The 25392-nt window shown below is 33.9% G+C and overlaps 1 protein-coding gene across 1 annotated transcript in view; it reads right to left on the reverse strand.

Annotated features, from left to right (window-relative positions):
• The window catches only part of Malrd1 (MAM and LDL receptor class A domain containing 1), a 638713-nt gene that overhangs the window by 350958 nt on the left and 262363 nt on the right, over positions 1-25392 (reverse strand). The window contains exons 23-24 of the mRNA XM_076872892.1: positions 23923-24033; positions 20017-20230 (exon numbers count right to left, since the gene is read on the reverse strand). Of these exons, the coding sequence (XP_076729007.1) occupies positions 20017-20230; positions 23923-24033 (325 nt within the window). The remainder of the gene's footprint in view (positions 1-20016; positions 20231-23922; positions 24034-25392) is intronic.

Consider the following 25392-nt stretch of genomic DNA (forward strand, 5'->3'; position numbering starts at 1 on the left):
GCAAATCATGCTTTTCAGTTTAAAATGTTAATAATGAGATAAATGTGAGCCAGGGTAACTACAGTGGACAATAGATGAGATGCTATTAAATATGAAAAGTAATACCCATAGTTAAATTTTTATGACTTCCTAAAATTGGTGTTTATTGATTACAAATTCCTTCCTTATTATTAAGTGTAATAGAAGTTTCTGAGTACGTGTTATTTAAGGTTTGCACATCTGCTATTGACTACTTCTTTTAGAACTATAACTTTACTGGTCTTCTGGGACAACACAGTATGTTTCTCCTTTTCCTTCTGCCTGTTTCCATCTCCTTTATAACCATCCTCCTCTCCAATATTGCTATCATCAGGTCCGATATTGGGGTCCTGATATTATTTGATGATTGCTAATTTCACATCTCCTGCAGAAACATCCTTTTTAAACTTAAGATCTATATAGCCAGCCATGGACTAGTACCTGTTGATTGTTCATTGGATACATGTCAAACAAAAGAGCAGAAGTTAAGTCATGAACTTACAACCTCCTCATCCTTCTGCATCTTTAAGAGTGAAGAGAACTACCAGTTATCTACTTTCCTAGCCCAGAGTTCCTCTAGAGTTAAGTAGTCACCAGATCTGTAAACTTATGCCTTCCAGATGTTTATTACCTTCTTTTCATCTTCATGGAAAGCAACTTGACACCATACATCTTGAATGGAATATCGACAGTATCCCTGTGATGCTCCATCTTCAAATTTGCTCCCATATACACTTCTGTCAATCATGTTTCTAAGATGCAATTTTGATTCTATTATTTCTATATTTAAATGTCTTTCTAGAACTCTCAAGTTAAAGCATGCATTTCTTTAATTTTTATTTGTGCTTTTGACTTATACATGATGGTAGAATCTACCATGAGATAGTCATACAAACATGGAATATATCTTATTCTAAATAGATTTCCAGTCTTCTGGATGTACATGATATTGAGATTCACTGTGGTATATTCATAAACCTACATAGGAAAATTATGTCATATTGATTCCACTGTCTTTCATATTCCTATTCTCCTCCCTTCCTTTCAATCCATTTCTTAGCAAGGACTATCAGAAAAACATGCTTGTATCTCTAGACTCCTAGCTATTCCTTGCTCTCAAATCAAATGCTAGACAGGCTAAATGTTAGATAAGCTAACCATGCTAACACACCATGATCTCTCTTGCCTCTGGGATTTTTCTACCACCTTTGTAGTTCCCATCATTTGGAACTCTTTTTAATCTATTCTTGATTCAATCAGCACTTCATCCTTCTTACATATAACTGGCACAAGACTAACTGAGAAAATAAAAACTAAACTACTAAAATTCTTTTTTTTTTAGAGAGAATTTTTTTTTAATATTTATTTATTTACTTTAGTTTTCAGTGGACACAACATCTTTGTTTTGTATGTGGTGCTGAGGATCGAACCCAGGCCGCACACATGCCAGGCGAGCGTGCTACCGCTTGAGCCACATCCCCAGCCCCACTACTAAAATTCTTAAGCCACATCAATTATTTATGGTAGGTGAGAGAAAGAAAGAGAGATGTAGATAGAGACAGAGAGACAGAGAATAATATTGTGAATCACAATTATTATCAGATTACACTAACATTTTCTAAATACTTATTTCCGATATTTAAGGGAAAATTTAGGAATTGAAACTATCTAATAAGAGGAAAACCAGATAACAGTAGTCTTAGGACCATGCATGTAAAATCCTATTAAAGGATTCAAGAATATTTTTATTAACCCTATGACTAAGAATATGAGAAAAGAGAATATGTGGAGATGTGATGTACCATCTAATTGATGGTACCTATTTTCTAATACTTAAGGTTTATTATTAAGGAGAAGTAAAAATTGGAAGACATTATCATAAAAAACACATACTAAGAAAATTGATTCAATATTAGGAAAAATATTACAAGAAGGGGTACCCGAGAGTTGAGAAAGCTCTTTATGTGAGGCAGTATATTCTGTCTCAACAGGCCTCTGTTCTCCTTTCTCATCTCTATTGTCTGCAAGGTCAGGGAAATGATTTCTTGATTGGTGGGTACTTCATTTGTCAATTCATCCAACAGCAATTTGGTAAATGTTGAGTCTGATTTGTCAATAAATGTGTTCTTGTGGAGTTCTCACATTTTAATAGAATGGAATAAGTGCTAGGACAGAGAAAAAAGTTCAAGTTTAATTGCAATTGAGTAAAATAAATCCTTCACAGAAGCCTTAGATTCTTATGTAAAAGAGCATGAGCTAACTTCCAAGATCATCTCAAACTCTTTTTATAATTCATTTACCTGAACTCCGACAAACTGTTTGTAAGGTAATAATAGCAGCATGTATTATTTCTCAATTTTTCTTTAATTGATCCTCTCTACTTAAAAATAATATCAAATAAAAGAGGCACAAGTAAAACATGGACTATTTTAGACTCTGGGGCTATAATATCAAAAATAAGATACAGGAATTCTATAAACATCTGTGTATCCATAAATGTGACAACTTGAATGACACAGACCTATTTTTTAGCAAAGCACAAGCTTATTAAATGCAAAGTAGATAATTTAAGTCATTTTGTAGCTACTATGAAAATGCAACTAATGATTTAAAAATACTTAAGAAAGAAATCTCTATTTCAATTGGTCTCACTTGAAGCTTTCTACAAAATCTTCAAGGTCCACAAAGCAGCCAAGAAGAATTACAACTGTCCCTATTTCAGATGACATTATTGTCTACATAGTAAATATCTACTGCAAAAGTCTGAGAACTTTCCTGAGTCAATAAGGACTAAGGACACAAGATTGACATAAAAAATATTTATTTCTATATGCTATCAGTGAACACATGGGAAAAAAATTTAAAATGTAATACCATTTATAAGCCTTCAAAAATCAAATATTTTGATATAAAACTAATGAAACTTGTATAGAACTTGTATGCTAAAAACTACAAAATACTGATGAAAGAAATCAAAGGTCAAAATAGTGAAGAAGCATACTGTGCTCATGGATAGGAGATATTGCTTCTCCCCAAACTGACTTTCTTATTTAATACAATTCTCAAAAAAATCATTTTAATATTATTTCTAAATACAGATGATATATTTCCAAAATTTATTTGGAAAATCAGAGGAACTAAAATAACCAAAACAATTTTAAAGACTAATAAATGAAGAGTAATCACTAAATAATGTCAAGATTTATTGTACAGCTTTTGTTATCAAGATTGTGTTGTGTTGGTAGAAGAAAAGACATTTTATGGTAGTGAATTTTCTGTTACTGTAATAAAATTCTTGTATAAAGAAATGTTAAAAAGAAGAAAGATTCATTCTTTCTCACAGTTTTGGAGGTTTCCATCAATCCTGGTGCTTCAGGGCCTATAGTGAGGCAGCACACCATGTGAGCGAACATGGCAGAGAAAGCTACTTACATGGCATTAAAGAAGCAAAGAGAGAGGAAAGATCAACATCTCACAATCCCCACTGAAGGCGTTCACCCATGACCTAAAAACCTTCCACTACTCTTTCATCCTTAACATTCCACTACTTTCCAAAGTACCAAACTGGGGACTAAGCCTTTAACACACATGGCCTTGGGAGGGCATTACATAGCCAAACTATAGCACGCTTAGATCTCTATTCTGATAGAGAATCCAAAAACAGCTCCAGAAAAGTACAATGAACTAACTTCTGACGAAAAGGAAAAAGCAATTAAACCAAGGGAGTGTAGTCTTATTCATTGCATTAGAAGAATTGGATAGCTACTGGGGGAAGGGGTTCTTGACCTAAACCTAAAGCTTATAACTTATATGGAAATAAAAACAAAAGATCATAAACTTGAATATATTAATATTACTATGAAACTTTTAAGAAGAAATAGGAGAAAATTTTGGAACTAAAACCTTTTTTTCTAGAATATATCTATATCTATCTATCTATCTATCATTTTTATCTATATCAGATGTAAAAATTCTACATGGAATTTGTTTCCACACCAAAAAAAAGTTTTTTTGGGGGATAAAGTAATCTGGAAAAAAGTGCATTGATAATGTCAATCTTTTGAAAATTCAGAATGCATGCTATATATAAAAGATTTAGAAAATCTGATTTGGCCCATGAATGATCCAAAGAAAAATCCTCACACATAATTTCTTCTTCCATATTGACTACCTCATTTCATAACTTGGAAAATACGATATTATATAAAACACTGGGCAAGTAAGAACAAGGATAATTTAGGAAAGACAATGAAAGGCTTCCAAGTCCCAGTCACTCAGTTGCAGCCTACAATAAGAAGTGTGTGAAGCTTAGGATAGCTGATCCTTCACAGGAAGCCTGGCTTATTAACACTATGATACCTAACCCATTTTCTACCATAATCTCCTCCCACAGAAAACAGAAGTGATTCAGAGCCCATGGTTAATAAAGTCCCTGAAAACACAATATTTGTTTTCAAGGTGATGGATCACTTTTATGCAAGCCTATTTGGGATTAGTATTTGAATATGACTTAATTATCTCCCTTTGTCCCCTCCAGAAATAATTTGCACTTAACACTCTCACTCAAATTGTGAATGTTTATGTATCTATCTCTATTACTAGACAAGGAGCTCCAAAATTATTCAAGTCGTATCTTGTCTTTCTTTGTTTTTGCCACAGGGCCAATTATATTGGAGATACCCAATGCTTACCAAAAAAATAAATGAAAAGGAAACAAGGGACTAACCAGCAAGTAATGTGAATGTTAATTATGAAATATATGCTTAGATTTTAAATGCTTATTGATGAAGACCAAAGTATAGAGTCTCTAATTTAGGATGGTCTGACTTAACTTTTTTATAACCTTTTAATGTGTAGAAGAGATACACATTCAGTAGAAACCATATTTCAAATTTTGGAATTTGATCAAAATTTCGTAAGATGATCATTTCCCAGGCTAGTGATAAAGCAATAAGTTCTTCTCTTGTAATTCCCAGTCCGTCATACAGTTTAAGGTTAAACAGATAATACTTTACTGTGCACTGTGTTGCTAAGCTATATTATGTTAGGTATAGTAAATGCATTCCCAACTTAAGGAGTTCAAATGACAAGAAGTGTATTGAGATGAAATCCCAGTTAAGTGGAGGAGCATCTCTAGTTATCTAAGTAAAAATTTCTCTGTATCTAGAAAGGATAATGTACACAGGCACCCACAGAGGACAATGGATGCTGTTAAATTCATTTTTGCCACCACTGAGCAAAAATTCTGAAATGACAAAAAATTTCAGATGGAATATTGAACTAAATGCAATACAGAGGTTCCATATATACAGATATATAGAGAATATAACCTTACTCTGAGAAAAGAGTAGCAGATATGGCATCATGATACCTCCTACTTCCCAATTCATCTTCTTAATTGAAAATTTGAGAATTCTACCATGACAAATAAGAGAGGGCAGTCAGGATGAAAATGAGCTAACTCAAAAATAAATTAATTAATTATAAAAGTCCTGAAGGATAACTAAGTAGGTAGTGAAATGATACGAATGCATTGATAGAAACCAAAGGACATAGTTATCGAATATGGTAGTAACCTAAAAAATAATGTGCTTTAATAAATTGTTGACCTTGAAAATATACTTTGTTAAAAGTCCATCAAGGACTGGGGTTATAGCTCAGTTGTAAAGCTCTTGCCTCTCATGCGTGAGGCCCTGGGTTCGATCCTCAGCACCACATAAAAATAAAGGTACTGTGTCCATCTACAACTAGAAAAAAATATTTTTAAAAAAGTCCATCAAATATAACACATATCACTTTGCTTGATCATTTTTTATTTTTTTATTCAAATATCAATTTCTCAATGAGAATTTATATCGCTGCCCTATTTAAAATTGTAATACACACCCTAAGCATTTTTCCTTACTTTTCCCTATTTCTTCCAATAGAACTTATCCCCATGAAATATACATATTGTGTTAATTTATTTTGTTTTTTAATTTTTGTAACTACTGTGCTATTTTATTTTGCTTTATGTTTACGTCCCCCATCACTGCCATCAATCAGAATAAGAGCTCTATGAAGGATAGAGGATTTTTATCTATTTTTCCCTGTATCCCACGTAACCAGAACAAAGCCGGGCATATAATAGATACTAAAAAAATCTTTGCCGAATAAATCAATTATCATTTTTTTAAAATTTCTTAGAACTTTCAATAAATTATTTCAGGCAGCTGAATACAAATATACCCATACAATTTTGACTTGAAATATTTGAATCAATAAAACCCAAATTATTTCCAATGATTAAAATTAAGATGTATTTGTTCATGTTGATAAGGAAATTATAAATATAAAACAGTGCCACCTTCTCTTTACCAGAAAGCTTTTTTAAACTTCTGTATGATTTAGATGGGGGCTTTTAAATTTTAATGCACATATGAATCACCTAAGGAGCTTGTTAAAATGTAGATTATGATCCAGGGTGTCTAGAGTGTGGTGGCCTGAATGCTGGCAAAATATTGTTTGTCTAAGGACTAAGATTTGAGTTGCTAAGTTTGATTTTTCAACAATGTTAAATTCTGTACTAACATGAAATAAAAAATAATTCTATTTTGAGGAACATTATACCAGTAGGAAGGAAAAGTGTTTAAAAATACTTGTATTGGGAGCTGGTGACATGAACCTATAGTCCCAGCCACTCAGGAGGCAGAGTCACAAGAATCACTGAAACTCCAGAGTTTGAGGCCAGCCTGGACAACAGAGAAGAACTCTCAAAGGAGGAAAAAAAACTCTCTTAGTAACTTTTATAAGAGTTTTGTCTAATCTAGGAAGAATATACTTTCCCATCCCATTAATTTAGGGCCTAGGTATGAGATTTGTTATCGCCAAGGAGAAATTTAGACTCATTATTCAGGCAAAGACTAGTCATATCTTTGCTTGTGGAGATGGAACCCCTGTGTTTTATTATTTATTAAATAATAATATATTAAATATTATTATTATTTGGCCCAAGAAGAACGTGCTTCAGGGATCATGGAAGATCAGAAGCATCTGAGGCAAGCCAGGGCTTTACTCACACCTTGAGGCTACAAGCTGAAAACCTTAGAATCAATTTTGCCAAAAGTCTCACATACAGTCAAAAAGTTTACATGGGGAGCAAATGCTAACAAAAAGATAGCAACCCAAAAAATGTTAGGAAGAGTCTCTTCAACTTCTTTAAGAATATAGATGCAAAATCCTTAACAAAATATTAACATATCATATCCAACAATGTATTAAAATAATTATATGCCTGAAAAAATGAAATCAATTCCAGGTTTGGGAAGATGCCTCCAAACTCAAAAACCAAATAATACAGTTTATTATATTAATGGTCTGAAAAATATACATCACTTAATTAAATCAATTTTAACAATAGAGAAAAAGCCTTTGACATGATGCAACATCAATTTATAATAGAACCTCTCAGCAAAATAGAAATATGAAAGATATCATATTTAATGGAAAAAAAAGAAAAAACAAAACCCTGAACTCTAGATGCTTACCCACTAATATCAGAAGTAAAGCATGGATGTTCCCTTTCAAAGCTATTTTTGAACATCACACTGGATCTATTAGCTACCAAAATAAAATAAGAAAAGAAATCAAAAGTGGCGAAATAAATAAAATGATCTTTGGTACCACATGATGTAATTGTCTATGTAGAAATCCTTAAAAAATCATCATCAACAGTAATATTCTGGAATTAATAAACAATTCTGGAAATTTCAAGATTTGAAATAATCCTGATGTTAATAAGCAAGGTTGCAGAATTCCAGATTAATATTCAAAACAGTCAGTAGCTTTCCTATATAACATCAGTGAACAAGTAGAATTTGAAATTAAAATACAATACCATTTATATTAGCATCCCCTCCCAAAAAGAAATACTTAGTCATATGTCCAAAAAAACCTGTGCAAGATTTACTCCTTATTTATTTATATGAAGAAAACCACAAAAATGTTAAATAAAGCAATCAAGGAATAAAGAAATAAATCCATGGAAAATTTTTCATGTTCATGGACAGGACAGGAAGAGTTAATGTTGTCAAGAAGTCAGTTCTGAACCAATTTGGTATTTAAATGCAATCCTAATGAAATGCCAGCAAGGTATTATGTTGATAACCTAAAAGGTCACATAGAGGGGCAAAAAAAAAAAAAAAAAAAAAGAATGTCATCATAGTAGTTAAGAAGAACAAAGGCAGAAGACTGACTGACATTGCTTGACTTCAGGTCTTACAATAAAGTAATCAAGACAGTAGGGCGTTCACAAAATAACAACATTAATGATGATAGGTAAAAGATTAATTAAAGAGGATACAGAGTTCAAAAATATGCTCAGCTATATGTTCAATATAGAGTCACAAAAATATCTTCAACTGGTATTTTAAAACAAAATAAAAACACAAGAGAAAGGATAGTTTTTTTCACTAAATGGTGTAGAAAAAATAGACATCCAAATACAAAACAAGGAATCTAGACAAAGACCTCACACTTTTCACAAATTAACTCATAAAATATTGAAGATCTAAATGTAAAACACTAAACGATAAAAATCCCACAAACTAATATGTGAGAAAAATCTAGGTGTTCTTTGGTTTTGGAAATGCAATTACCAAAGGCACAATTCTTGAAAGAAAAAAATAGTTGATAAGGTGGACTTTATTAACATTAAAAACTAAGGCTTTATGAAAGACACTGTGAAGCAAATTAGAAGAAGAGCCAGACTGGAAGAAAATATTTATAAAACACACATGTGACATACTCTATCATATGATTTAGCAATCATGCTTCCTAATAGTTAATCAAATTAGTTAAAAAATTATATCCACAAAAGTCTCTGCATGTGCATGTTTATAGCAGTTTTATAATTGCCAAAATTAGGAGCAATGAAGATGATCTTCAGTGGGTACACAGATGAATAAAATGTACATTCAGACATGATGCAACATCAATTATAAATGAGCTCTAAGCTCATTTATATGAGCTTAGATAAATGAGCTAAAATAAATGAGCTCTAAGCCATGAAAGACATGGCATAGCCTTAAATGCATATTAATAAGTGATATAAGGTAATCTGAAAATTCTGATTAATGTATGTTTCCAATTACATGACATTATATACAGACAAAACTATGAACACTATTTTAAAAATCAGTTGTTGCAAGGGGAAAAGGGAGGGAACAGTCATGGGTAGAGCATAGATTTTCAGGACAGTGAAAATTATTTTATGATATTATTATAGTGGATACATGTTATTATACATTAGGCAAAAACCACGGAATGTATAGCACCAAGAGTGAAACAGTGTAAACAATAGACTTTGGGTAAGAATGGAGTTACCAAAGTAGATTCATCAGCTGCCCCAATTCTACCATTCTGGCTGAGTGGAGCAGGTTGTGTGCACACAGAGGCAAGGACATGTGGGAAATCACTGCGCTTTCCATTCAGTTTTGTAATGGACATTAAAGTCTATTAATAATAAAAAGTTTTTAAGGAAATCCTACAGAATAAGATTACCTATTTTTTGCAATATGTATATTTGATAATGTTTTAAAATCCAGAATTAAAAAGAAGTCCCAAAATTCAATAACAAAAGCTATAAAACAATCCTACAAAAATGGCTCAAATATTTCAACAGCTATATCTCCAAAGATGCACAAAAGGCTAATAAGCTTACGAAAAGATGCTCAACATCATTAATTATTAGGGAAATGCCAATTAATGTGACTATTAGATTCTACTTATACCCACTAGGATGGCTATAATGAAAAATTAAAAAGAAAAAATAACAAGTCCCAGACTTCCTTCAAGAATTCATTTAATTCATTCATCTTCTCAGCCAGGCCTATCCTTATCATGCTATTTATTCATACACACACGTATGTATGTTTGTATATGTGTGTGGTTCTGTGTGGTTGCATATGTATCTATCTATAGGGATGGTACATTTTTTCTAATTAACATGAATATATGGTATATGTTCATGAAAAATTTTGTTTTATCTACTAATGCATAGTAGGTATCTTAAACATTGCCTGACATGTAATTACTAGTTAGTAGATATGTATTAAATCAATTTTATATTTCTATCTTTTCTGTTTCCCTTGAGTATTGATAGGGTTTTAAAAATTTATCAGTTTTTCAAACTCTATCTTGGACTTTTGTTCTTTTTCATTAATTTGTGTTACTAAATAGTTTCTAATATGAGGGTATGAGGCTATAATTTTTATTCTAAGTATTAGCTTAACAAGATCCCATAGGTTTTGTTATAAAGTATTTTATAACTCTTTATATGCTCTTTCAGAACATTTTCTAATTTTATTGTGATTTGGGAGGTAGATGTGAGTTATTAAAGTTATGTTTCAAATCCTCACCAGTAGAGATTTTTTTTAGGGATTGTCTTGTAAATAATTCCTAGCCTAATTTAAAATACAATTTAAAACACATAACATAATAAATTAATTCATCAAAATTTTTGAAATGTGCTTAATATTTAAAAAGATCCTTTTATTTTTATGATGTTATATTTGTGTTTAAAAATAATAGATATCTGCAGTTGACATACACACACACACACACACACACACACACACACATTAGGTGCAGGGTACTAACCAATTATGTCAATCAAATGCCCTACAACTTTACTCATCACAATACAGAATTAAATTATTCAGAGATTGCCTAAAATACTCTTAATTATATATCAACAATAAAGTTGTTAATTAAAACCATAAGAAAACAAAAATGGGAGTGGTGAAGATGGCGGTAGGAAGGTAGCACCCCGGTGACCTGCGCCCTGCGCCAGCAGTGAGTGAGTTCAGAATGGCCAGATGCTGTCTTGTCAGGAATATTCAGTGAAGTTGGGCTACAATGAAACCTAAGGGAAGAGTCTGAACATCTGAGGGGGTAGTGAAGTGGCTCAGACGGGAGTGAATCTGAGCCAACCTGTGCATGAAGTGGCTCAGACCCCCCTCCCCACCAGACACCCAGGCGAGGAAACCGGCGGCCACCTTATTAGAGAACTGACGTCAGCAGGCTTCGGCGGATTGGATCGCAATGCAGCGAATTTGGCGACAGAACAGTTGTGTGACCCCCAGCTCCCCCACTCCATACAGCTGGAAAAACTCAAGAAATCTTTCCCCAGCTCTCCATGGGCGTGAATAGCAGAGCCGAGGGAAGCAGAAAAGGCACCTGACCTCCAACTCCCCCTCCCACCTTCAGCGAAAACCGAAACATTTCTCGCCAGCTCTGGGGGCGTGGCTATCAGGGGGAATCAGGCAGAATAGGCTGCTGGTTTCCAACTGCCCTGCTCCACAACCCTGAGGTCTGGGTGAATAACAAAGAGAGCGCCCAGTCGTTAAAGAGAGCAGGGCGTCCAGGGGGCTGCAGGCCCAGAGTGTAACTGTGGAGAAGAGCCCCAGTAAGTAGGGCCTGGCGGGCAGGAGAAGTGAGCGGGCTAGAGACCAGGAGCAACCCTAAGTGACCGGGATTAGAGAGAAACCCGGCTGGGGAGGGAGAGCCTCCTCACACGGATTGTTTCCTACATCCTGAGGGCAGAGACTTAGTCCGGAAAGCACAGCTCCACCTCCTGGAAGAGAAGAATATAGAATTCTAAGAGTGCATTTTTTTTTTCTATCTCATTTTTTTTTTTTATTTTAATTTTTTTCTTTTTCTTTTTCTTTTTTCCTCTTTCTTTTTCTTTCTTGTTTTCTTCCTTCCCTTTCCCCTACCTTTCCTCCAAAGCATTGCTACTTCTATTACGTGTAATTTACTAAATGCAAATAGGTGAATGTTCGGAGACTGTCTATGGTGCTCCTAAGTACTCACCTACCTCCAAATACTCCTGTCTATTCTCCTGTTACTATCCCCCTTCATTAGAGCAATCCTCCAAAGTAGCTAAGATATACTAACCCCCATACCATCACATCTTTCGACATAAATATAAAGTCCTAAGACCAAACCTCAGTTCTCTATAAGCCATCAGAATCTGTATGCCTTTTATGAAACTAATGAATTTACTTTAAGTTAAAATTAAACCCAACATCTCTAGACATTGTCTCCCATCACAAAGGAGAGATCTTGGAGCTATACAAAACCAAAACAAATTTATACGAGAAAATAATAACACAGCAGTCACATAGAGCTTCATAGAGAAACATGAGCATCATGAAAAAACAAGGAAGAAAAGGAACACAAACAATGCAGGACAGCTTAAATTTACAGGAGATGCTAGATGCATCAGAGAGATGATCAGATAAAGAATTCAAGACATACTTGTTTCAGATGGTATGGAATCTTAAAGAGGACATTAGACAGCAAATGCAAACAATGAAAGATCACTTCAACAATGAATTACATAAACAAATCCAACAAGCAAAAGAACAACTCTATAGGGAGATAGAGGTTATTAAAAAAAATCAAACAAAAATCCCAGAAATGAAGGAAATTATAAACCAAATTAAAAACTCAAATGGGAGTATCACCAGTAGAGTAGAGCAAGTAGAAGCCAGAACATCACATAACAAAGACAAAATATATCATCTCGAAAAGAGTCTAGTCAGCTCAGAAAGGCTGGTAAGAAATCGTGAGCAAAATATCCAAGAGATATGGTATATCATAAAAAAAACAAACTTAAGAGTCATTGGGATAGAGGAAGGTATAGAGGTCCAAATCAAAGGAATAAGTAATCTGTTAAATGAAATAATTTTAGAAAACTTTCCAGACATGAAGAATGAAACGGATGTCCAAATCCTAGAAGCCTATAGGACGCTGAACTTACAAAACCACAACAGACCAATGACAAGACACATTATTATGAATATATCCAACATACAGAACAAGGAGATAATATTAAAAGCTACAAGAGAAAGGAGGCAGATTACATTTAGGGGTAAACCAATTAGGTTAACGGCTGATTTTTCATCATAGATGCTAAAAGCGAGAAGATCCTGGAACAATATTTTTCAAATGCTGAAAGATAATGGGTGCCAACCAAGAATATTGTATCCAGCAAAGTTAAGCTTCAGGTTTGACAACAAAATAAAAACCTTCCACAATAAACAAAAGTTAAAAGAATTCTCAGCCAGAAAACCAGCACTGCAAAGCACTTTGGGCAAAACACTACACGAAGAAGAAATGAAAAAAAAAACAACCAAAACCAACAGTTGGAAGTAACTCAGTAAAGGGAAAAAACTAATTAAAGAGGAAAAACAAACCAAATTAAAAAAAATAAACAAAAATTACTGGAAGTACAAACTATATATCAATAGTAACCCTAAACGTTAATGGCTTAAACTCACCAATTGAGCAACATAGGCTGGTAACCTGGATTTAAAAAAAACAGATCCAACAATATGATGCCTTCAGGAGACTCATCTGATAGGAAAAGACATACACAGGCTGAAGGTGAAAGGTTAGGAAAAATCATACCGCGCACATGGGCCTCGGAAGCAAGCAGGGGTGGCCATACTCATATCAAATAAAATTGACTTCAAGCCTAAGTTAATCAAAGGGATAAAAAAGGACACTATATACTGTTAAAGGGAACCATTCACCAACAAGACATAACAATCATCAATATATGTGCCCCAAACAATGGTGTAGCTATGTTCATAAAATAAACTCTCCTAAAGTTCAAGAGAAACAAATAGACTCCAACACAAAGTGAGTGACTTTAACACACCTCTCTCACCACTGGACAGATCTTCCAAACAAAAGTTGAATAAAGAAACTATAGAACTGAATAACACAATTAATAACCTAGACTTAACAGACATATATAGAATATATCAACCAACATCAAGCGGATATACTTTTTTTCTCAGCAGCATACGGATCCTTCTCAAAAAATAGACCATATATCATGTCACAGGGCAACTCTTAGAAATTATAAAGGAGAAGAGATAATACCATGCATCTTACCCGATCATAATGGAATGAAACTGGAAACCAACGATAAAAGAAGGAAGAAAAAATCCTACATCACTTGGAGAATGAACAATATGTTACTGAATGAAAAATGGGTTACAGAAGACATAAAGGAGGAAATTAAAAAATTCTTAGAGATAAATGAAAATACAGACACAACATACCGGAATCTATAGGACACTATGAAAGCAGTTCTAAGAGGAAAATTCATTAATTGGAGTACATTCCTCAAAAAAAAAAAAAAAAAGAAAACAAACAAACAAATAAATGATCTCACACTTCATCTCAAAGCCCTAGAAAAATAAGAGCAAAACAACAGCAAATGCAGTAGAAGGCAAGAAATAATTAAAATCAGAGCTGAAATCAATGACATCGAAAAGAAACAATTGAAAAAATTGACAAAACTAAAAGTTGGTTTTTTGAAATAATAAATAAGACCGACAGACCCTTAGCCAAGCTAACGAAGAGAAGAGAGAGAAATCAAATTACAAGCATACAGGATGAAAAGGCAATATCACAACAGACACTACAGAAATACAGAAGATAATTAGAAATTATTTTGAAACTTTATACTCCAATAAAATAGAAGATAGTGAAGGCATTGATAAATTTCTTAAGTCATATGATTTGCCCAGATTGAGTCAGGAAGATACACCCAACTTAAACAGACCAATATCAATGGAGGAAATAGAAGAAGCCATCAAAAGACTACCAGCAAAGAAAAGCCCAGGACCGGATGGATATACAACAGAGTTTTACAAAACCTTTAAAGAAGAACTAATACCAATACTTTTCAAGTTATTTCAGGAAACAGAAAAAGAGGGAGCTCTTCCAAATTCATTCTACGAGGCCAACATCACCCTGATTCCTAAACCAGACAAAGACACTTCAAAGAAAGAAAACTACAGACCAATATCTCTAATGAACCTAGATGCAAAAATCCTCAATAAAATTCTGGCAAATCTGATTCAAAAACATATCAAAAAAGACCATGCACCATGATCAAGTAGGATTCATCCCTGGGATGCAAGGCTGGTACAATATATGGAAATCAATAAATGTAATTCACCACATTAATAGACTTAAAGATAAGAACCATATGATCATCTCAATAGATGCAGAAAAAGCATTTGGCAAAATGCAGCATCCCTTTATGTTCAAAACACTAGAAAAACTAGGGATAACAGGAACATACCTCAATATTGTAAAAGCTATCTATGCTAAACCTCAGGCTAGCATCATTCTAAATGGAGAAAAATTGAAGGCATTCCCTCTAAAATCTGGATCAAGACAGGGATGCCCTCTCTCACCACTTCTATTCAACATAGTTCTCAAAACACTGGCCAGAGCAATTAGACAGACGAAAGATATTAAAGGCATAAAGATAGGAAAAGAAGAACTTAAATTAGCACTATTTGTGGATGACATGATCCTATACCCAGCAGACCCAAAAGGTTCTGCCAAGAAACTTCTAGATCTAGTAAATGAATTCAGTAAAGTGGCAGGATATAAAATTAACATGCATAAATCAAAGGCATTCCTGTATATCAGTGACAAATCCTCTGAAATGGAAATGAGGACAACCACCCCATTCACAATATCATGAAAAAAATAAAATACTTGGGAATCAACCTAAGAGGTGAAAGACCTATACAACGAAAACTAGAGAACCCTAAAGAGAGAAATAGAAGACAACCTTAGAAGATGGAAAGATATACCTTGCTCATGAATAGGCAGAATTAATATCATTAAAATGGCCATATTAGCAAAAGTACACTATAGGTTTAATGCAATGCCAATCAAAATCCCAATGGCATTCCCTGCAGAAATAGATAAAGCAATCATGAAATTCATCTGGAAAAATAAAAGACCCAGAATAGCTAAAGCAATTCTAAGCAGGAAGAGTGAAACAGGTGGTATAGAGATACCAGATTTTAAACTATATTACAGAGCAATAGTAACAAAAACAGCATGGTACTGGCACCAAAACAGGCGGGTAGGCCAATGGTACAGAATAGAGGACACAGAGACCAATCCACAAAATTATAACTACCTTATATTAGACAAAGGTGCTAAAAGCATGCAATAGAGAAAGGATAGCATCTTCAACAAATAGTGCTGGGAAAACTGGAAATGCATAAGCAACAAAATGAAATTGAATCCCTTTCTCTCACCATGCACAAAAGTTAACTCAAAATGGATCAAGGAGCTAGGAATCAAACCAGAGATTCTCTGTCTAACAGAAGAAAAAGTTGGTCTTAATCTCCATCTCATGGAGTCAGGCTCCAAATTCCTTAATACGACACCTATAGCACAAGAGTTAAAATCAAGAATCAACAAATGGGACGTATTCAAACTAAAAAGTTTTTTTTTTTTCCTCAGCAAGAGAAACAATAAGAGAGGTAAATAGGGAGCCTACATCCTGGTAACAAATTTTTACCCCTCACACTTCAGATAGAGCTCTAATCTCTAGAGTATACAAAGAACTCAAAAAGTTAAACACCAAAAATCAAATAACCCAATCAACAAATAGACCAAGGATCTGAACAGACATTTCTCAGAGGAGGACATACAATCAATCAACAAATACATGAAAAAATGCTCACCATCTCTAGAAGTCAGAGAAATGCAAATTAAAATCACTCTAAGATACCATCTCACTCCAGTAAGATTGGCAGCCATTATGAAGTCAAACAACAACAAGTGCTGTGGAGGATGTGGGGAAAGGGGTACATTTTTACATTGCTGGTGGGACTGCAAATTGGTGCAGCCATTTGGAAAGCAGTATGGAGATTCCTGGGAAAGCTGGGAATGAAACCACCATTTGACCCAGCTATTCCCCTTCTCGGACTATACCCAAAAGACCTAAAAAGAGCATACTACTGGAACACAGCCACATCAATGTTCATAGCAGCACAATTCACAATAGCTAGACTGTGGAACCAACCTAGATGCCCTTCAATAGATGAATAGATAAAAAAATGTGGCATTTATACACAATGGAATATTACTCAGCACTAAAAAATAACAAGATCATGGCATTTGCAGGGAAATGGATGGCATTGCAGCAGATTATGCTAAGTGAAGTTAGCCAATCCCTAAAAAACAAATGCCGAATGTCTTCTCTGATATAAGGGGGGTGTCTCAAAATAGAGTAGGGAGGAAGAGCATGAGAAGAAGATTACCAGTAAACAGAGAAGAGAGGTGGGAGGAAATGGGAGGGAGAAGGGGAATTGCACAGAAGATGGAAGGAGAACCTCATTGTTATACAAAATACATATATGATGGTGTGAGGGTGAAGAAAAAAAAGAGAGAAATGTGTCACAGTAGATTTGGTAGAGAGAGGTTATGGGAGGGGAGGGGAGGGGGGATAGGAAGGGAAGAAGAATACAATAGACACTAGTATTGCTGTATGTATATACATGGCCATATAACCAATGTGATCCTGTAATCTGTACACATGGAAAAATGAGAATTCATACCGCATTTGAATCAAATGTATGATATGTCAAGATCATTGTATTGTCATGAGCAACTAATAAAAAAATAAAACAAAAATGGTTTTTCTCCAAATGAGTCTTTATATCAATGGTAGTTATATTCAAATAAAAATTTACAGTTCTTTATAGTTCTTAGATATAAAAATCACTTTCAATATCTCCTATATTTTAGGAATGCTATTCAAATTACAAATAAAAATTCATTTTTTCTGATAGATTTTGGTTTCAGAGTCTACATTGATCTACAGAAAATTAAAGCAGCAAGTGATTTTATATTTGATTGTTTTATTCCCCTCCATCAAAGTCTATGCTTTTAAAAAGAGGTTCTTTTTTATTCTTTCTGGTATTTCTAGATTGTACAATTCTACCTAATCATATTTCAAAAGTTTTTCTAGTTGTGAATTCTCAAAAAGAAAGAAATAAAAGAAAAATAACAAAGCAAAAGAAAGAATAGACATTAAGTCCAAATACTTGATTGGTTGCCAGCCAAACTTCTGAAATCAGTTGCTATGGTAATTCTTTTAATTTTTTCTTTGTATTCCTCTGGGTCTAATTAGAACATCAAAGTTTGTAGTGTATGCAGGATAATAACACCACTCATAATTCCAATAGCAGGTTCTAGCCACTTTATAATTAAAACATAACATTTAAGACCAGTAGCCTGGAAGTTTGATTTATCTTTTAATTGCATAATAAAAATAAGCAATGCTATATTAAAAAAAATGATTCTTATGGAATAAAAACCGCTGTCAAAATTGAGGTCACTTTTAGGTTTTCATTTCTAACTTTTGTTTATTTATTTAAAGGAGTGGAAAAAATTTTCGTTTTTCTATGCAGTGTGTGGAAGTAAATCAGTTTCCTTGCACCAGTGTTAATGAAATAAGTAGGTATGAAAAAAAATTAGAGAGATTTTGAAATTCAGGTCACCACAAAGCACCTTCTGGTACAACTTTCCCTTCAAAAGGTTAAGTTAGTTTAGCCCCTATGTTTTATATAAAACAATTACCAAGACAAAATTTTTCAAAACATTTCTGATACCCTTAGTCATCATCATATTTCCCAAATAGAAAATACTAGAAAGATTCATGACTCCTGAACCTAAATATAAAAAGAAAAATTTAGCCATAAATGAATTGATATTTTAAGTACTGAAAATTGAAGTACTGAAAATTGCATTTAATTACATCTCTGTGAAAGATATCTAGCAACATTACAAATAAAAATCTAAAGCATAATATCTGATTTGTTTAACACAATAGATCTGTGTGATATTGAAATTAAAATGGCAATAAAATAACTGTATAAGCATTTGATGCAAAGTTAACTAAAACGTAGCAGAAAGTATTTGACGATAAAGATCAATGCTAGTACAAAATTCAAGATAAACTAAGTATTTTGCTGAGCTTACATATGATAAAAATAGATATTATAAGAAATAATACCCACAATTCAAGGAACAAATAGCTATTTGATTTAAAGAGAACTGCATTGCCTTTTTTAAACATTGGATTCTTACACAAAAGTATTATGGTAGCTTGGGCAGAGCAAAGGATTATAAATCAAAACACTTGGATCCTAGGACCAACTTTGTTAGCATTAGTTGTAGGAAGTTTTGAAAAAAATCTTTCCCATTCTTACCGGTACCTTCATTCATGAAAAGCATAATTAATATCCGGCCCACTTACCTCTCAGGGCTTCTGTGGAGATCAAGTGGAGATCAGTTAAGGGCTTTGAAAGTGAAAAGTTCTACATAAGTAGGAGCTCTTGCTATACTGAAGTAGTTTTTGATAACCCTAACCTAAGTTTGGTTTCAAGAAGCAAATAAAACCAAACTGCTATATCCTGGCTCAGATATTATTATAAGTAATAGTGGAATAACTTGTCAACCTTCATCTTGACAATTTATATTCACCTCATTTGCAACTAAATGAAGCAGTGATTGGACTGTGCTACACCATTTTATAGGCTTACCAGGATGAGGCCTATGGTCCATTTAGCTGAGGGTATTTTAATAGGTAGCGTTTGTTCTGAGTTGATCTCCTACTGCAAGGGTTTTACATAGCTGGTCCAAATCTTCACTGGGAGATCACTTTGTCCATTTGATATATTATCAGAGTAATTTTGTTTATCAACTTATCACATATGTTTGCATACAGAAATGACAACCCTCTGAAATGCTTCAAAGTACAGAGGTTCACCAACCCCAAATGAATTGACTTTGATGGATGTTTTGCTTCTTTTTTTCCAGCAAATTTCTTTCACATAATAAATATTTATTTCTGTTCTGTTTTTCTTTGAATATAGCAATCTAATTTAACTCCAATTACTTCGTACATACACACAAAAGCCATCAATTATTTTGAAATAAATTATGGCTCAAAATTAGGTATGAAAAGGGAGAAGGGAATGTATCTAAATAGATAAATCACATCACCTGGATTTGCTTACTGAGTCGTACCTACACTTTAAATTTCAACAAGGAACACACCATGTTGGAGGAAGGCTGGGGAGATGAGAGCATAAGCATAGAACCACTTGAACTTACGGCAAATGTAAGTAGTTTCATCTGAATTATCAGCACAGTCATTCACAAAATCACACAGCTTCTCCTTTGCAATGCACTGCTTGTTTGCACACGTGAATTCTTCAGCAGTACACTTTCTGTCTGGGCTCAGTAAGGGGGAACAATCTTGAAAGAACACATCATCCACTGCTACATCTCCTATGTAACTGACACCACGTTTTGCCCTGAATACAATCTAAAAAGAAAAAAAGGAAAAGGAAAAGTCACTTAGAGTTGGAATTGTTGATCAAAAAGTTCAAAAGATAGAGGCAACAAACACATCAAGTACATCAAACTTGAATCTGATAAAAATACAGTCCATAATGAAAGCGACCCAGGAAACTTACGGGTCATCAAAGGTTTCTGCCATCCTCAACACCTAAGATTGTGAGATGTGCAAGACAGTCGTGTGACTAGATGGTTAGGACAGGCTATTCAAATTACAAATAAAAATTATTTTTTTCTGATAGATTTTGGTTTTAGAGTCTATTTCGATCTATAGAAAATTAAAGCAGCAAGTACTTTTATAATTGATTGTTTTATTCTCCTCCACCAAAGTCTACTCTTTTAAAAAACTGGCAGGAGTCACTAAGAGGGCCTACGCCAGAGCTCAGGTCCAAAAGGAGACCTGCTCATTTCTTAGAGCCTCATCGAACATGGAAGCAGGAGGATCATTGGTTAATAAAGTACCAAGAGAAATAATGTACAAGCACATCATTTATTTTGCACAGTTCTTGCTCTTCTTCAGATCTAGCCACCCCAGAGGATTTGAGAGTTAAAAGACATCAACCCTCAAGGCCATGAGTTTTGCTAAAACCAGCCAAATCTTTGGAATTGAAGCAATTTTGATTTGCCTTTGATTAATGTATGTGATGAATGGAATCCCATGTGTGCTACTTTTTAAAAGCAGTTTTCCATTTGTATACACATCAGTAGATCAGAATTGATAAAAATAACAGGAGATACTAAAATTTTCAGAAAATCTATCTTTGGTTTGTAACAATACCTAACTGCTTAGAATGACAAAGAACACTGTTTCAGAGAACATGAAGAGTAACATATTGTTTATTTTCAGAATTCTGAGTGATTGATTCAGTGTTTCTCTTAAATTTCACTGCAAGCTAAATATGGACATGTTAAAGTAAGAAATATTTTTAAGTCAGTTAGAACAAATAGAGATGGGTGAACAAGAAGTAAAGATTTTCCTTATTGATTTTGCACAAATTACTGTTACTAATCTTCTAAACAAATTTTAACCAATTATGAAAAAGAAAATTTTTATTGGAAGAAGGAATTTTAGTTTTTCCTTAAAATGAGATGTTTTTATATTTTTGTGAATATGAGTGTTTTCTTTTCAAGGTGAGAGGACAGAATAATTGAAATAATGTTTCACATTATTAAAAGAAAATCATAATAGTTTTTGAATATTGAATTTACCTAAAGAAAAATTGTTCTCCATAGTAGATGAGCCTGAAAAGATCAATATATTTGTGAAATAAAAGAGGAGCTAGGAAGTCATTAAGAGGTGAACTAGAAGAAAATGATAGGAACTACACCTCTCTTACAAGTGAAATTGAGCACTGGAAAAAATTGATATACAAAGTGAAAAAGATATTCTATTCTCTGGATTGTCTAAAAATTTAAATATGTGACATTATGTTTTCTGAATACCAAAGTGCAGTAATTAATGAGTGTTTCACGATTAATTTGTTTACCTGCTTTAATCCCAATACAATCTCAGTTGTCAATCATGTTCAAATGATTGAATCATTATTTCTCAATGTTTTTTATAGTGTGGGTTGAAATTTCATAGACATAAGGTTGAATATGACTCTTAAATGTTCTTAAAATAAGCAATTGTACTGGTCCTTTCAGGCAGAGTAAAATCTAGGTCAAATATATTGATAAAATTTGAAGGGCAATATAGAAGAACAGTTGGATTATAGATAGTCTGCCCGCATTTCAACTCTGTCTCTGCATTTGGTACTTTATAAATAATTAGGTCAAGTTACTTAACTTTCAGGCATTTCTGTACTTTTATCAGTAGAATGAACATATAGTTTTAATAATATGTACTTCATAAGATTATTGGACGAATAAAATGTGTTAATATTTTTAAATTCATAGAAAATGTACCTAGCATTTATTAAGTACAATATATAGAAGTGCTCTGATTACAAAATTATTACAATGAAAGATTTTGTTCGAATTTAAGAGTTTTCAGATAAAAACCATACAAACTTCCAACTTCTGCTTTAGTATGCAATTTCTTACTTTATCTTATTCTTTTACTCAGGGTTATAGGCACTCATCTTTCTGAGGCTAATGGAAATGATTATTGTAAGAACAGAAGAATTGTGAGCAGTGTGATAATTCATCTCAGTATGTTCCATGAATTCCACTGCACTTTGTACAGAGTAGATGCTCAATAAGGGCAGCAGTGAGTCACATGAAAAAGCAAGTACTCATAAGCTATTAATATTTAAAGATTCAAACAACTTGAGTCTACTTCTCTTCCATTAGATTTCAATATGTGAAAACTATAGATTTTCAAAAAGCCAAATTTATAAATGATTCCACTTGCTGAAACCCCCCTTGTTATTTTGGACATACATTTTACCATATAAACATTCCATGTGCACAAAACTAAGAATTGATTTCCTGGGATGGAAGACTGTGTCTGCTGGCAGCAGAACCTTCTGCATATTCTTGCTAAGGATTCTTCTTGCCTCCATTTGAATATCTGTACTCCTTTTAACAATAAATTTCATATTGTATAAGAGCATTAAATTGCTTTCCAATCTTTCTATGTTTAGATTGGACTTCATATCCTAAATTAGCTATAAATGATTCACAAAGAAACTGTATACTACAGTAAGTGGAAAAAGTCATGGGATTTTTATTATGCATATCATTATGGGAATTGGACATAATGCTATAATAATATAAACCACTCTATCCAGCCTGTGTTTCCATCCGAGTTGAAGGGGGCTCACCTATCAGAGAAAGCTCATGCCTGTAGACATATTTACTGAACATTCATAGCCACCTTGGTTATCTGTGCTACAATATTTAGTAAATATCTTATCCCTTCTATCTAGAGTCCAGTAGTTTTAATGCCGTCAAATTAAGTTCCAGGTAATTAAGACAAAAAGAAAATGTTCTCCTAAGAAATAGTTCTGGATTCTTGCTCTGCAAATCCAAATCTTAACAAATCTTACCAGCAAAGCCTTGTGTTCCAAGCAAATGCCCATGAAAGCCATGGCCCCTGGAGCTCTCGTTTGCTTGATAACCCATAAAAAATAAAACTTGTACCAAATATCTAGGCACATAATTATTTTCAGTGGAAACATTTTAATCTATGTACCACTTGAATTTTAATATAGCTTGTATGTCTTAACCCCTAACATTATTGTAATCTATTTGAAGTCAAATGTAGCATAACATAATTTTATAACTCTCCAAATAATTTCGAATTATATAAACCTGACATATAATAAGGTTCAATCCTATAAAGTGCTTTCAGAAAACTACCTTTCAAATCACATTTGGAATAATTGTATCACTATCTCTGAGAATATATTTTCAGAATCAAGGGAGGCGTTCTTTATACATGAGAAGTGGACTGCGGGCGGGGTGGGGGTACAGGAAAGTTGCCATTCAAATTAAATGTTCGTAGAATATGTCTTTCTAATTGGGAGAACTTAGGGTTGTCTAGAATTGTAAATTTCTTATGGAAAGTACCATATGGAGTGTTAAATGCTGGGCCTTCACATAACGCCTCAAATTAGAAATGGGAAGACTTAAAGATTGAATGGAGGAAATAAAATAGCATGAAAGGAAAAATTATCAAAAGGCTCTCTTGACAAAGCTAGTTGGATTACAAACCTGTATGTAGGAATGAATGCCTAAAAAGACTTCTACTTTCCGCCACTGTGCACCTTGCTGCCCCGTTTGAGCCCACACTTTAGAAGTCACATTGCCTTTCTTGATGAGTACCTGAGGAGATAAATCAAGTAATAGGTATTGAAAGACTGTGTCTTAATAAATTTAAACATGTGGCATTTTCCAAGTTATTCTTAAAATTTTTAATATCTACCTCAAGTCCCTAAGAGAAAAGATGAGACATTTTTCATTTGTTTTTGACTATGAAGGCGCAGTACTGTGCCCTCGGGGTATCTCAAAAGCTTTGAACAATAAAGGTGTACATGAATATCTGTCAATCAAGTACTAAGCTATCTGGGTACTATTTTATTAGGAACTCAACTATATTAGTTGTATAAAATTTGACAGCAGAGTTAACAGTTGACATCTTATATATTAAATAATATACGTACTTAAATGGAAAAAATATGAAATTACTTCCTAAAATACTCTGTTGAGAAAGACTTTTCCTTATATCCAATTAGTTAAAGGAGGCAGTGACATTACAATGTGAGCCATTTAACTATAACAGTACAGATGAGTGAATGAGTGATATGTGCACAGCACTGTAAAGTAAGAGCTCCCTGCATTACAGCATTGAAAAGAACAAATCCTCATCAGTACCTGCAAAATAGTCTGAATCTAAATGTCCCTTCAAGGTCCATGCATTAAAGCACACGGGAAGCCATCCTTGAAATACGTAAGGATCTTTTTCAGCATCAAAGCCAGCGAGGGGACAGATCTGGCCTTGGGAACTTCCCACGGCAATCCCACCGAGACAGACTGCCCAACGTACGTGACCTTCTCCTCTGCTCTGCTAGAAAGGTCTTGTGCAGCTGCACCCAAGATGGGAGTAACCCATTAGAAACTGAGCAGCCTACCTGGCCCCACCTCTATCCTATTTTGGTGAAGAACGTTCTATAGAACTTCTTTGATTTTTTTTCCCCCATATAAATAAAGCAGAAGCAGGCGCCTTTCTTTGTTAGAAGGTGGATCTGTCTGGTCATCTTGCCTGTCCTGCCCCTACTTTGAAACTACCTTCTGTGTTCTGTGGTTATCTTGTCATTCCATTTTTCGTAGTTTTATTTCTCAGCCAGCCCATTCCACTGAAGGGAACCTCATTCCCACACCAGCTTGGGACATGGACAATAGTAAAGGCTTGGTCCCAGAGGTTATGAAACCTTTAAGAGGTGAGACTTATAGTGAAGTCTTAGATCATTGGTGGGGAGAGCCCTTGAAGAAGACAGAATGACCCCAGCACCTTCTTCTTTCTCTCTTTTGTATCCTAGCTATGAAATGAGACATTTTGCTCTACAATACATTCCTGAAATAATGTGTTCCCTCTCTATTGGCCCCAAAACAATTGGATCAATTTGTTACGGGCTGGGACCTCCAAAACTGGAGCAAAAAAAACCTTTTCTCTATAAATTGATT

The sequence above is a fragment of the Callospermophilus lateralis genome, chromosome 13 (genome assembly GCF_048772815.1).
Source record: "Callospermophilus lateralis isolate mCalLat2 chromosome 13, mCalLat2.hap1, whole genome shotgun sequence".
NCBI lineage: Eukaryota > Metazoa > Chordata > Mammalia > Rodentia > Sciuridae > Callospermophilus > Callospermophilus lateralis.